Source organism: Lathamus discolor, chromosome Z (assembly GCF_037157495.1).
Source record: "Lathamus discolor isolate bLatDis1 chromosome Z, bLatDis1.hap1, whole genome shotgun sequence".
NCBI lineage: Eukaryota > Metazoa > Chordata > Aves > Psittaciformes > Psittacidae > Lathamus > Lathamus discolor.
Genome location: NC_088909.1, coordinates 97,905,807 through 97,920,869, shown reverse-complemented (window position 1 = coordinate 97,920,869; position 15,063 = coordinate 97,905,807). Strand labels below are relative to the sequence as shown.

The 15,063-nt window shown below is 38.1% G+C and overlaps 1 protein-coding gene across 1 annotated transcript in view; it reads right to left on the bottom strand.

Moving 5' to 3' along the window:
• NUP155 (nucleoporin 155) overlaps positions 1-15,063 on the bottom strand; it is a 35,529-nt gene that overhangs the window by 7,881 nt on the left and 12,585 nt on the right. Inside the window, exons 12-24 of the mRNA XM_065662533.1 lie at positions 13,412-13,512; positions 12,186-12,356; positions 10,954-11,064; positions 9,985-10,079; positions 8,936-9,015; positions 6,421-6,483; positions 6,168-6,309; positions 5,427-5,493; positions 4,463-4,581; positions 4,161-4,264; positions 3,369-3,502; positions 1,998-2,189; positions 596-734 (exon numbers count right to left, since the gene is read on the bottom strand). Coding sequence (XP_065518605.1) covers positions 596-734; positions 1,998-2,189; positions 3,369-3,502; positions 4,161-4,264; positions 4,463-4,581; positions 5,427-5,493; positions 6,168-6,309; positions 6,421-6,483; positions 8,936-9,015; positions 9,985-10,079; positions 10,954-11,064; positions 12,186-12,356; positions 13,412-13,512 — 1,518 coding nt within the window. The remainder of the gene's footprint in view (positions 1-595; positions 735-1,997; positions 2,190-3,368; positions 3,503-4,160; positions 4,265-4,462; positions 4,582-5,426; positions 5,494-6,167; positions 6,310-6,420; positions 6,484-8,935; positions 9,016-9,984; positions 10,080-10,953; positions 11,065-12,185; positions 12,357-13,411; positions 13,513-15,063) is intronic.

Genomic DNA, 15,063 nt, shown 5'->3' with positions numbered 1-15,063 from the left:
GAAAAAATAAACCCTATTCACTTGAGTCTGTATCATATAAAAGTTTACACCTGTACCTAACCTGTGGTATTCTATGCAAGTTTGAAGTTATGTATTTGTAGAAGCTAAAATCTTGACCGTTACAGTACTTATATCCATATCTAAATCATGTACTAGCTTCTAATGCACAGAACAGGATTCTGAACCATCTTTCAAACAGCATATTTGGTATGAAACCTTATCTGCAAAATAGTCATTTACCCCCCACTTACATACAGCCCAACAATTTTCCAAAAAATATTTTCACCACATATACATGAAATAAAAAATAAAAAAAAAAAAAAAAAAAAAAAAAAAAAGGGACAGTGCAATACGAAATAAGTGGAAGAGAGTATTTTTATACAGAAGTTTTTTTCTGGTTGGTTGGTGAAATGTAGAAAGGCTTTAAACACAAACAGGTAACAAATACTAATTGCAAGTGTTATTAAAAACTGTTTATGGTAAAACACTATAAAATGAGTTGAAAGTTGGTAAACAAATCAAACAAAAAATCACATGACCCAAAAAGATACTACAGATACTATTTGCCAGAACATGACCAGTGATTTCCTCTTACCTTGCCTATACTGTGCACAAACATTAGCAAGGTCTACTTGATTGCTGATTTTCTGGTACTCTTTCAGTGACTCTCTTAGCATCTTCTCTTTCTCCATTCTGCTTTGAGCCTGTCGAGAACGCTGAAGCAGTTGATTTGCCTAAAGTCAGGTAATGGGAAGATGGAAATTATTCACATGAAGAAAACACAGATAACAAGTGGTTACCATACCAAACTTCAAAGTTGAAACAATAGAAACTACATCCTCTCAAAAACACTCTATCATCATTTGGTAACACTAAATTTCCAGCAGAAAGACTGAAGAACAGCAGTAGAAAGAAGGGCTTAAGACTTAACCAAGTGACTCCCCCTTCTCCTCTCACCAGTTACTTTTTCAAATTTATTTGAAAAGCTTCTAAGACTGCAGTTCTTTAGCACAATTATCTTTTGATAAAACTGAAAAGCTCAATATGAGCTGGCAGTGTGCGCTTGCAAGCCATCCGTGTCCAGAGCTGCATCAAAAGGAGTATGACCAGTAAGTCGAAGGAGGTGATCCTGCCCCTCTGCTCTGGTGAGACCTATCTGCAGCACTGAATTCAGCTCTGGGGGCAACAACACAAGAGGGATATGGACCTGTTGGAGTGAGTCCACAGGAGGCCACAAAAATGCTCTGAGGGCTGGAGCACCTCTCCTACGAGGACAGGCTGAGAGAGTTGAGGTTGTTCAGCCTGAAGAGGAGAAGGCTCAGAGAAGACCTTAGAGCAGCCTTCCAGTACCTGAAGGGGCCTATAAGAAAGCTGGAAAGGGACTTTGTACAAGGTCATATAGGGATACGACCAGGGGGAATGGCTTCAATAAGGTGGAAGAGTGGAGATTTAGATTAGATGTTAGAAAGAAGTTCTTTACTGTGAAGGTGGTGAGACATTGGCACAAGGTTGCCCAGAGAAGTTATGGCTGAAACTTCTGTCCCTGGAAATATTCAGGGTCAGGCTGGACAGGACTTTGAGCAAACTGGTCGAGTGGAAGGTGACCCTGGTCATGGCACGGAGCTTAGAACAAAGTGATCTTTAAGGTCCCTTCCAACTCAAACAGTTCTGTGATTCTGTGAAATTCCATGAGATAGGAAACAGACAGAAGACGAGAGACTATGCTGAGGAAAGCCTGGATGACATCAGGACAACAGTTTTATTAGACATAACACTTAAGACCCTATGAACACTACAAATAACTACAAATGCTCCAAACCAGGGTTCACATAATTTTCAGCATTAATCAGCTACAAGACACAAATCTGCACACAACCTGCCTTCCTTAGTTCTTGTGCCCTGAAACTACTTAACTATTTACTAGCTCCCCAAGTCATCTCATTTGAACATGTTCTAAAGTAGTGGTTTGTTGCTGTTAAATCTGGAATTGCACTTACCTTGGAACACACAGCATCATCAGTGCTATAAAGAAGAGGACAGATATCTTGCAAATGGGCAATGATGCCATCCACAGCAGCATTATCTCTGATGTAACAGTTTACAAGAGAAGCAATCAGTGCTCCAGTCAACTCTCTGTCTCTAATTACCAAGTCTTTAAATGCAGTAATCTTTAGATGTTCTTGAAGTTCCTGAAGATAGACAGAATTTCATTAGTTTACCAAAGCTTTTACTTTATTCTGTTTAGAAATGTCACCATGTGGCAGCAAAATTGTTTTCCAGTGAACAGAAACTCCAATGTGCACAGCAGAAAAAATTATTTAAATAAATTATTTAAAATGCACATTAAATAGCAAAATGGAAATCATAAAGCAAGCCCTATCAGCAAAGGCACTGGACTCTGGGATGCCAAAGGACTGCAAGAACTTCTCTCAGCAAACACATCTTTCCTATGTACCACTTTCAGTTATTTGTATGAATGAAATTAGCAGTCCCCCTTACTTCACAGGGCACTGTCAGAATGTACACCCTATAAAATGAGTGTATCACAGATTTTAATAATTTGGGTACTGCCATAGGTGACAATAAAGACAGATACATAAAAAGGAAGAATTTTAAGAGTTTGAAGTCTGTGCTCTGTATGTTTTATATATTAAAAGACAATGATTTTTTTTTCTTATTAGGAATATTTGCTTACATAGAATTGCCAGTAGTGGCCGTACAGTGTCTATGGATGTTCACTAGAATTGAGAAAATACTATTACAAGAATGTTAAAAAAACTCTGAAACCACTGGTGATAGCAGAAAAGACTGCATGGTACTGTGCTACCAGCTGGGCTTAAACCATGACACCTGCTCTAGGTGACCTCGCTTTGAGCAGAGGGGGACAGATAATCTCCAGAGGTCCCTTCCAGCCTCAGCTGTTAAGCGATACGTTCTAGACCCCTACTTACACAAAAGTGCAAGGGTTTCAGACTTTACAGCCATATTGCTCTCCACTGTTAAACCTTTACCAACAGTAAGGGAAAGAGTGAATTCCTCTTGGCTGACAACACTGGGCTATAAATTTCAGCACAATTTGCACGTTCTGCTTAAGGTGACAACACAGTGATTATAAAACCATACTCATTAACTGTCAACAAAAGTAAAATAAAATTTATTGTGACACTTCAGAATCGGGTGACGAGGTCAATACTTCAAGTCAGTCTCTTAAAAATAAACATAACCCAAGTAAAAATCTGTATGTAGTTTAAAATTAATTATATATTTCTCAATGAATTAAAGTAATACTTCTTTGGGAATATTTAGGTATCAGAAGAAAGTCAGATGTCATATACAAACAAATTAAAATCATATGATTCAGCTCGTACCTTCTGAAGCTCACCTACTACAACACTGAATTGGTGCTCACACAGCAACTTCCATAAAGCCAATGCCTGGCAGGTTTTGCGAACAAGCTGCTGGATGCCTTGAAGTGAGGTCTTCTCAGTTAGCTGTGCCTCAGCTGGAAAAACAAAGAGATTGTCAATAAGTAACAATTTTATGCATTTTAAAGTAGCATGGAAATTTTTGCTGTTTTACAATAACAATCTCCTTAAATTTCCTTTTTTTTTTTTCCCTCTGCTGTTCTTTATTAATGCTGTTTAGCTCTCTCTGGAGAAAAGTGCCACATTAAAATTTCCTCAAGACATACAGTATCTGTTAACACTTAAGTGTAGCAAGATGTTTTATATTCACTGACAGAATAATATGGGCACACTTATTATCTGAGTGAAACAGAATTGCAATAATTCATGTATTTACTTTTGAGTGCTTGCAGTTCAGAAATAAGGCAGCAATGATTATATCGTGTCATTTAGCATTCCAAAAGGGTTTATGGGCTTTGGAATACATAAAAAAGGGAAAAGAAAAAAATCAAACATCTACCAAATTCTACATAATAACTGATGACTTAACCCTTCCCCAGCCCCTGCTAAAAAAAAAAAACAAAACCCAAAACCAAAAAACCTTCCCACTATTGAAAGTGAGCATTACATTGATTAATGTCAAATTTATATTGAAAAAAATGTATTTTTACTCAGAGGTTTTAACAAGAAGGGTGAGAAAAGCAACATCCAAATGCACCATTCCCTCATACTTCCTGTTCAGAAGTAATTGCATACCATGGTATTTCCTCTGGAGTTCTTGCTGGACTTGCTGAGAACTTCCCCCATCAGGCCACATAAAACCCAGAAACCTCTGCTGTAGATCAGCTTGTGCGCCAAAACTGCAATTCAAATAAAAAGATTTTAATATGATTAGAAATACTGAATCTTTTAAAGGCAAAGTCTAACAACTCATTTTTAGCATCTGAATACTTGTAGCTGGAGACCATATATACACCTTCAATTCAACAGACATTACATGGTATATTCTTTCAAGAGCTGAATATGAAATACCACTGCTAAACATAACACAATAATACCTTGGGTTTCCAAGGGCTCCTACTGTAGCAAACTGAGAATTTCTATCCAGAAATTCTTGTAAACCTTTTAGTTCCTGTAGTACACATTCAAGCACATGGGATGGAACACTGCTTTCTACCTGCAAAAGAAAACAGACTTCCTTACAGACAGCGCAGTTTCCAAACATTTACAATTTTAAGCTAAAGCCACTAAAAACACAAACACAGAGAGGTTTCAGCAAATAACTAGAATAACAGTAACGCTGCCACTAGAGCACAACATTGTTATACCACAGTCACTAAGGTGAGGGGACACAGGTGAAGAGGCAATAGTCCCCTGAACATACACAGTATTCAACATGCCACCTTCTTTGCCCTTCTGATACCTAAATAAGCTGTGCTCTACTATAGCCAACTCTGAACTGAAACAATGACTGAGCATTGCGTTGTATGACTGTCAACATCTTCCAGAGTTTCCCAGTTACCTTATAACTGGAGGTGGAAAGCTCATGTAGTAGTTAATTTGCATTGCTGAAATTAGTCAGCCAGAAAAGATATTGTTACTTTGACATGGACAAGAAGTGAAACACTAGGAGGTTACATTAGGAAGATGCTGGACATATTTTTATACTGTCACATAACTGCAGTGCTTCCCTAACCCATTTAATTTTCAGGCTTTGTCTGAAAGGGGTAAGCAGAAATGAAGGAAGTGCAATCACTGAACATGGAGAAGACTGGCCACTGCCAATTAACAACAAAGATCAAATTACAGACAGGTTTCCTAAAAACTAAAATTTAAAATAGTAGCTTAAAAATATTTAAAACCTAAACTTACTCCTCAGTTAAGAGCACAGAACTTAAGAAAAGATTGAGATGACAATGTTTTTTTTTCCTCATCAACCTATAATTGGGAACATAGGTATAACAGGGCTTCAGACATATACTGTAAGGAACTTTTAAAAATACAAAATTATCTTTTACATACTGCAACAACTTCTCGATTGCCACTTTTGAAAACTCTCTCCACAACTATACTGCCATCCCAAATATTTCTGCAACACAAAAAACAGTACTGTGTTAACGGTGAGTTAAATGCCAATTCATTTAAGTAAGGTATAACTTCTTAAGAAAGAAATGGTAATGATTTTTACTCCAAGGTGTAAAACAAGGATTTAATTTGAATGTCAACTAAACAATCAAAAATGTTATTATACATTTCTGAATAGTACAGATATAGATAATTGACAAAAGCTTCAAATTCTAAAACTTCAATCATATTTTAAATACAGGCTGGTATTATTCTCTGGACATAACAGTGTAGGCGAGCAAGTGTCATAACAACCCAACCAGCATGCAAAAAGATGACTAACACATGAAGAGCTCTGTTCTTGCTTGGGGTGTTTAGCAACCCAGGACTCAACATCCAAGTAACAGAATCCTCTTTAGTCTTGCTTCATTGCACTGATTTGTGCATATACACTCAATTGCTGGATCAACATCTAAGCAAATTTCCTGTCCCAGCCATTCACTGAATGTATTATTAAGACACCGAGAAGAGAAGGTATTATATAAACAGGTACTTCAAACACAACATCAAAATGCACTCTACTGATTTCAAATTTAAATGCTATTAAGTTAGGAATCACAACCATCTACAAGCATTAAGGGAAAGAAAAACTACAGAACAAATTGAGTGACAGACCCTCCTTCTACACAAACACCTCACCCTATAATCCGCGCAAAGTATATGCAGATGCCATTGTGCCTTCCAGAAAATACTATCTCAGGGCCCATCATTCCAGCACCAGGGTGAGACATGGAATTCCCAGAAGGATATATAGGAGTTGACATACCACGAGGTTGTAAACCTAGGGTTAAAAGCAGGTATATATCACTCATTTGAATGCAAATAAAAAAGCCAGGTGGAAGAAAAAAAAGAGAAAATTTTCTCTTCATTTGGCCAGCAAAGAAGGTGTTACCTTGCCCAGGTGTTGTCAGAAAGCTAAGATTAGGACATGGAGTATCAACAGACAAGGAGGAACCTAAAACGAGAAAGAAGTAAAGGTAAGTTTAAGATAACCAACCAAAACTGAACCAAAGTATGACCCATAAAATCCCTGTGCAAGAGCAGCAGAAGTGTTAAATCAAGTACTTTAAAGTTAGAACTATTCCAACAGGTTTTTTGTACAGTTAAGTACCAGACTGCACTCACTTCGTCAACCCAGTACTCCATAAGTAAACCAAATGGATATGCTTCCTTCAAGAGCAGTTATTAAAGCATTTTTTTTCTCTCCCAGCATTCGCATTTTATCTTTCCAAAGAACATGAATTTTACCTTCAAAGCACTCAGCTCAAAGAAACTGGTATTATTGTTCTTAATTGTTACATAGGGCAGTTGAGCAAATACCACAGCAACACTGTTAACTTAGAATATTCAGTTTGAGACTGTCCACAGATTCAGCTGAAGTGAATACTCAACACTTCTGTAAATTAAGTCTGAATACCTAACTTAAAACCCCAAAATATCAGGAACACACGTGGTCATCTACAGAAACATCCATGTACTATCAGCACATACATGACAAAAGGGCAAGAAAAGCGTTTCTGGACATCTGGCTTTCATCAAAGAATCTGTCTCTCTTGCCTTAATCACTGCAGCTCTCCCAACCTGGCAACACACAATTGCATGAAGGATAACAAAGTCCTTCCCTAAACAGTGCAAATGCATTCTCAGAGCACATTCTCCTGTGTGCCAGACAAACCATAAACTTGCAGAAAAGCAGCATGCGAATGCACAGCTAGACTTTCAACAGTGAGAACAAGAGGGAACCAAGTTAAAGGTGCCTGGCTTTTTAATGCTAACATTATTGTAATGTAGTATCACATGCAAAACTTCAAGGTGTTTTAATCAGTTTCTGTCAGTGCTGTCTGACCCACCACACAGGACACCACAATATCCGAATCTTAATTTCACATGACTGTTCTCTACCCTTTGAGCAAACGGAGTAAGGAGTAGCAGAAGAATGGTGCCATCTTCCACGTGGAGCTGACACTGAAGCAAAATGGAAAAATGTGGTTTGATACTTAATTTCAAAAGGCATGTATAACAGCAAATGATAAAAAATATTCAAACATTTAGACTCGGGAAAAATATATTTACTTATAAAAGGAGTCACCATGTTGATTACAGAGCTTCTTATAACTTCCCTCAGATGTTACTTTCATTCTCAGTCTGCTTCTAGCACCTGCTTTTCCCATAGCTGCTGTCCTCTCCAAATCAGATTTCATTTTACATTCTTATGCCCTGATTCAGCTCCTGCCCATAGTGCTATTGTTCCACAATATCAGGCTTGGAAAGTGATGCCACTGATGCATTAAAAATAGCCACTCCTTCTGGTGTTTTAATACTAGCTAAGAATTCAGGAAAAAAAACAAAAAAAAAACAAAACAAAAAACCACCAAAAACCTAAAACAAACAAACAAACAAACAAACAAACAAACAAACAAAAAAAAAAACAAACAACAAAACAAACAAAAAAAAAACCAAACAAAAAAAACCCAACAAAACCAAAAAACCCCACAACCAAAAACGGGTCAACAGTTTTTTCAGAACTCCATCTCAGTTCAGCATACCTTGCTCCAGAACTTACGAATTTGGATATATGTCAAAAATTGATAGAATTTCTTTGTATTCTAGGCAATCAAGTTTTTTCCCCAAGTCCAATGTATAAAATGGAATGCTACATATCAGTTAAGGGTTAAGAGCTTGGAAATTAATCAGCTCCTGATTGAAAAAAAAAATCATTAAATTCGGTAATTCAAAATTACAAGTTGCAAATTCATTATTTCTTTTTTAAAAACCCTTAAGATCTGGAATTGAGTAAATCCTGAAGCAATATAGAAAGTTAAGTGAACCTGAGTTAATATAGAAAGGCCTCCAATTAGCATCAAATTCTGAGGAGAAAGAGCAGACCCTCCTCTCTCTCATCTGTAGGTAGCACTGACAGCTCAAGCAGAAACCAAATGCTGAAGCTGTAACACGAAGAAATCACTCTAACCGACTAACCCATTTCTTGACCAAAACTTTGGTTTTCTTGTCGTAAGCAGTATTTTCAGAGGAATGACAATGACACTGTCAGAAGATACTCTGTTACAGCCACAGAACAATCTTTGTAAAGTCTGAACTATAGCATTGATGAATCGATCTCTGGCCGATGAAGTGCCTCTGGCAGCAACAAATGCATACCTTCTTCACATAATCTTAACAGATTAAATGCAGCATTCAGACATATTTTGAGATCCCATCACCCTTTCACTGACTCCAAAAATCAGTCAAGAGAAATTGAAAAAAGCCATGTAGTTAATTAGACAATGAGTGGAAAATTAAGGACTATTTCGGACAGTAAGAACACAGGTACTTGTGAGGAGACAAAATACAGCATACTTAAGGAGGAAAAAAAAACCTGTCCAAACCATGAATTGGTTGCTACTTACTCATAGGAACAGGAGAACCAGGAATAGGTGCGATGTTGCTTGGAGCTGATGAAAATCTCATTTGTGCTTCTCCACCATACCTAAAGTTTATGTGAAAAGACAAAAATACCTCACACTTCATACAGAGTTCATTTAATTTTCACATCTTTGAGGATTAACAGCAGTTTTGTGGGTCTTTTAAAATGGGGAATAAAAACCCATTAGCATAACATTTCAGAAGTATTCTATGTGATGCTTTTGTCAGAAGAATACAATTTCTATTCACCTCTCTCCAATAGTGCTACATGAGCACTTTGTAATATCTTTCCTTGCTAACAACCACCTTTCTAGAGTTACCCACATTTTCCCTCAGATAACAAAGAGCAAATATTCGCAGCCTACTGAGAATAGATGACTGGATATAACACCGGCACAAGTTCTGCAAAAGAACAAGCAAGCTTTTGCAAACACAACATTCAAACTCTTGCACAAGCATACAGTCAAAGCTGCACATTTTATCATCACTCTCAACAGCTGTTTCTTACCAAAACCCTCTTTTCCTCCAGACTACATGCCCTGTGAGGACAGCCAAGTTACTTACGATATACCAAGTTGTTTAAGGCAGCTAATTAAAATACATATGTCTGCATCATACCTAAGATATGCAGTATTTAATATAATAGATTACAAATGAATGCTCCAGAGTGGAGGCCAGTATTTCTTCACTCAATTTATAGTGAGTTGGTCTCATTAAAGATACTTCTACGCATTGCATTTCAATGATCAGAAGTACTGTGAAGTATAGATAACTGCATTTCAAACAGATTAAACATTTTCAGTAGCCTCCTCTGCATGTAGAATGCAAGCATCCAAGATTACTATTAAGCAGAAATCATTGTAAGAAGCTTCCTTTGTTTATGAGCTCTAACTTAGTGCAAAAGCATATGCTACCAGGTTTCGCAAATCTATGCTTATTCTGGAACAGTGCTGTCTCAGGCAGTATGTTAAAAAGCCCATACAATTACTTAGTGGGTACAATATTCAGAACAACCCCCAGAATTGAAGCTTACCTGAAGAATGCTCGAGTGGCCCAGGCAGATACTTCTCTATCACAGGCAGCATTAGAACATGCCAAGATAAGGCAAGTGGCACAGGCCTGATCTTCCTAGAGCACATTATATTACTAGTGTAACAGCTTTTATCAAGTTTGGTGAGAAATATATAGGAGTTATATTGCTCAATAACTAAACAGTAAATACTTTTTGCATCATTTTATTTAGAAGGCAAGGAAATCAGCTCTTCCCAATTAATATCGACAGGAAGTGAATTATAGTGAGGCATCCCATTGTAGCAGGTAAGTATCAGTTACGCAATTTTTTAAACTCAGTATGCCTACTGGTAGGAAACATTCCCTATGTCTGTCAACTAAGTATGACTAAAACTCATGCATTTTCTATATCAACATATATTAAGAAAACAACTATACAAATAATGGTTTGCATATTCTAATGGCATGTTAAAATATCACTAAGTATATTCTATCAAAGTACAAGAGAGAAGATTACAGTGAACATTCATTACAGATACTAACCAGTACTAGTCAAAACTGTGTAGTCCATGACAGCTTCCTTCCTGCTCGTTATTTGCCATAAAAAAAAAAAACAAAAAAACCCCCAAAAACTAACAAAAAACCCCAACAGACCAATACTACACATCTTACTGGCCTTCAAAATGTAAAACATCTTGCAGTGGCAGGAATTTAGCCTTTTTAGAAACTCTTCCTCCCCTACTCTTCGATGCATGCTTTTCTGAAACCAAGAACTACATTAAACTCCTGCATACAAGACATAGGAATTTTAGGAAAAGTGAATTAGACTTGTATTCTTAGCTACCATAAAATGAAAAGTTATTATACAATCTTAGGTAGACAATACAGGAGAAAAAACTGATACTTTAACCAATGAATGAAATGTTAACTAGATGTTTATAGCAACAACAAAAAAATGCTAAAGAAAGTGATTAGATTTACATAGATTTACCTGATGCAACTTGAAAAATCTTTCAATCTCTTCTCCATCTCCACCTATATTGCTAACAAGCAGATGGCGCAGCTGATCGACAGGTCTGAGCTTATGAAACATAAAGCTCCCCTAAAAGTAACCCAGAATAAGTCAGAATGAAGCTGTCTTTACTCTGGCCCCATCCCAACATCTGCTTCCCACAATGCTTATCTTTAGCTTTCTGAATTTTCTTTCCTAGCAGATGAAAGTATAACATGAGTGGTGCCTAAAGCCCAGTCCCCATTCGCATGCAGAAAATTCTCTAGTGAGTCTAGGAAAGGCTGGAAAAACACTGCAAAGGTTATGAACCTCCATAAACAGAATTTTGAGGGTCTTAGCCTGACATGAAGCATACAGTGTAACATATAGGAAGTATATACACGACATCAAAGCCGTATGTATCTTGCAAATCCTCAAAACTGTCTGGAAAAATATGCTTCAAAAATTAATGATCAAAGTCATGGCATGACTCTAGACTCAATCATTTTGCCTGCACCCATACTAGCTACTGTAGAAGGTCCAATCACTGCCTTAACAAAACAGCTGCCTTTAAAAAAAGGCAGATTTAAGTCTAGAAATTGCAAGATGTTAATTATTAAACTTTTTTTTTTTTTAATTTGCATGTCCATTAAGATACTTAAATGACCTAAAATATTGCTCAATGTAATCAGAAAACAGAATTAGGGAAGTTAATATCTTTTTTTCTTTTCGTGGGTTTTGTTTTTCAAAAGCCCTTTAAAAAAAAGCCCCAAACAAAACAAAAACTTTGGGACTTTTTCTATGACAAAGACAAAAATGATTTATTGAAATTCCAATTGCCAATAGTATTACTCGAGCTATTTTTTCTGGGCAGCTGAATGTCTGTTTCAACTTCATATAATCCAGAGTATAACCAAGGTTGTAAGAACTTCTCAGATGATCTGTACTGCAACAATCTCTGGAGACCAGTAAAACCTATTGATACACTGCACAAAGGGAGCTGACCCAAAAGCTTTGAATACATTTCAGTAGAATCATGGAGCAGTTAGGGTTGGAAAGGATCTTATGCCTAGTTCCAACTGGTTTCAGCAGTCTTCTTCCTTAATTCTTACTATGTTCAGAATATAATCATTAAAACATATTCAAAACGAATAACCATTTACAGGTTTAGCTCAGACTTCCAACTTTGTATTTCCTCTACTGATTCCCTATATTAGAAAATTAATACTCACCTGAGCTGAAAGCAGAACAAACTTCTTAGATGGCAGCAAGTGTTGCTGCACAACTACAGGTGAATCAGTTATTGGAATAATGTCTTTATTTAGTGGTGTTACTATCTTCTGAGCTTTAAATTCATCAATAGCAGAAAGAGCCCAAGAATGTCCATCAACACGGGTGGTCATCTGAACAACAGATAGATATTATCAAAATTTTGGTAGCAGACATGGATTTTGTACATCCATGGTGATGCCTTACTATTTACATTTGAATTTACACAGAATAGAAACTACTCTTGACATGAGGAAACCCAAAGAAAATAAGCAAATGCCTTGGTAAAAAGAGGGGTAAGCTTTTGCAGGGAAGGGATCGGGACTAATTATAAAATTTTTTTATAAGTTACTCATAACAGCCGATAAAAACCTGACCTTGAAACTTCCACTATCTCTCCTGACCTTGAAACTTAATTTGCATATTCTCTCCTGTCCTTGAAACTTAACTTGTACATCCTCTCCATTCACTCCAACTCTGTCACTGCTCCTCCCATAATACTATTTTTGACATCACTCCTTTACTTCAGCACAAGACTTCAAGCTTCCTTCAGAGCTGCAGTACATGAAATGTTCTCCCTGAACTGATGTATAGGGCAACTACCCAGCTTCAGCCACCTCTTACAAACCTACTCATGTAACAATTAGGAAAAACAAAAAGGGGGGGATAATCAAATAAATTAAAAAACAAAAAATTAAAAAAAAATTAACAAAGATGTAGCATATTAGTTTAAATAAAGAAACCCAAAGTCTCTATCACCTACATTTTAAACAATTTGTGCCAAAGTTGATAATGAGCAAACAGCACTATGGACTGCGAACCATGTCTCCCCATGCTTGAGCAAAATATGCAGCATATTACAGATAACAGCACTTTCAAATATATTAATTAGAAGTCTTAGAAGTCAAGGCAATTACTGTTGATACACAGCTTGCATCAAGCTAGAAAGTATGGCTGAGCTAGGAATTCCTATTAAGGTATCAGTTACCATTAACTGACAAAACTGCCTATCTTTTTCTTTCTTTGCAGTGTATCAATTAGTAGCTTTGTAAATGTTTCTAAATTCCTCATGAAAGCTGTCTATGAACTACCCATTTCATGGAGATGCCATTATTCAAGTACCTGTTATCAGAAAGAAAAAAACAGTATCTAGATTCCATCAAAACTGTATAAAAGTTCGCTTTAGTACCTGTGTTTCCATCATTGGCTTTTGAAAAGGGAAAGAATCATGATTAATACACCACAGGATGTCATTATCTTCATTTTCTGAAGCTGCCATTAGAAGGACTCCTAGCAAGAAGAGCAATATTAAGCTTTCATTAGAAGAAGCAGTAATCATGCATTAGATCAAAATTCATTCATTCCTCATTTACTAAAAATCAATCTTTAAGTCCTAATGATACAATGTTATCTCCTGAGTTTGTATGTCACAGGGTTCTCCAGAAAGTCACTTTTAACATTACTTGCCATCTACTCTAGCAGGTAGGAACAAAAGTGAGGCTATAATAGGTGGAACATGACTCAAGAATGAGATGTTTGAGCTGATCATGGAGGAAAAAATACCTGGAAATTACTTAAAGGATAAAAATCCCTACATATGACTAAAAGGGTCAGCAACATAGACACAAAGCCCCCTCCCATTTCTGCAGCACTCTTTAAAAAGCAGCTTACAATCAGAAGTGACTTAAAAATGGAACCATCCAGCAGCTGTTTGGCATCGTATATGGTTAACAATAGCTAAATGAGTTAAAAAATAACCAGCAAATGCTAAACTCATCATGAGAGGCACTGAATAGTTCAGAAGGCTATTCTATTCCTGGCTTTCAAGAACTAATCACACATGGCTAGGACATGTAGTCGAATTTTGAACACATTAAGTCTACTTGGGGTCAATTGCTGAGGTGAGTAGCTTGAGGGAGGACGCCTTTAACACCGGAGTGGGGGAGAGATCAGCGTCCAGGAGCCTCAACTCAGAGTGGCCAGAGCTACAGAGGGAGCCCCAGGTCCTAGACAGGACCTGCCCAGGAGCCGGCAGAACTGCCGGGAGCAGGGACTCACAGGGGGCGGAGCCAGGAGCCCCAGCACCAGCCCTGAGTGGTTAAAAACCTGCCCCAGGGAGAGCGAGCAACCGAGAGCGGGCAAACAGAGCGGGAGGAGGCAGTTTGCGCGGGCAGGCGAGCGGGATGGTGAGCACCCGTCATATGGCCAGGGCCTGCTCTGGGAGCCCTGCTCTGGCTGCCCCGGCGGTGGCCAGCGTAGGCACCCAGACAGAGCAGATGGTGCCTGCACTGGTCTTGTGAGGGAAAGGTGCACGATGGGCAGGGCTGCACTCGGTGCTCCTTGGTGGAGGTCCTCCTGCAGCAGGGGCTGAGCTGAGGAATGCTATTAGTGGGCTTCAAGATGTCAGGGTAGCTGAGAAGAAGCAGGGCTGCTTGCTCCAGCCCCATACTGTGCAGGGGCCTCAAACTTCCCCTCCAGCTCATGAAAGAAAGAAGGAGGCCACCAACCCGCGAAGTTGGGAATTAGTGACAAAGAAAGATAACAAAAGGAGGAAAAGGACAATTTTAAAGGCAAGGGGCTTCCTCCTAAATCTGTTGTCCCGACGCAGAACTGCTTTGCTGTCCTGCAGGAGACTAACGAGGAAACGCACTTGCACCACAAACAGCCGGATTATGCACGAGTAAAGATCTCTACTGGCACTACCAAGAAAAAGCAGCGGGTCGTAGTAATAGGGGACTCTACTTTGAAAGGGACGGAAGCGCTCGTCTGTCGGCCTGACCCCGTCTCGAGGGAGGTGTGCTGCCTACCAGGGGCACGGATCAGGGATGTTATAGAGAGGCT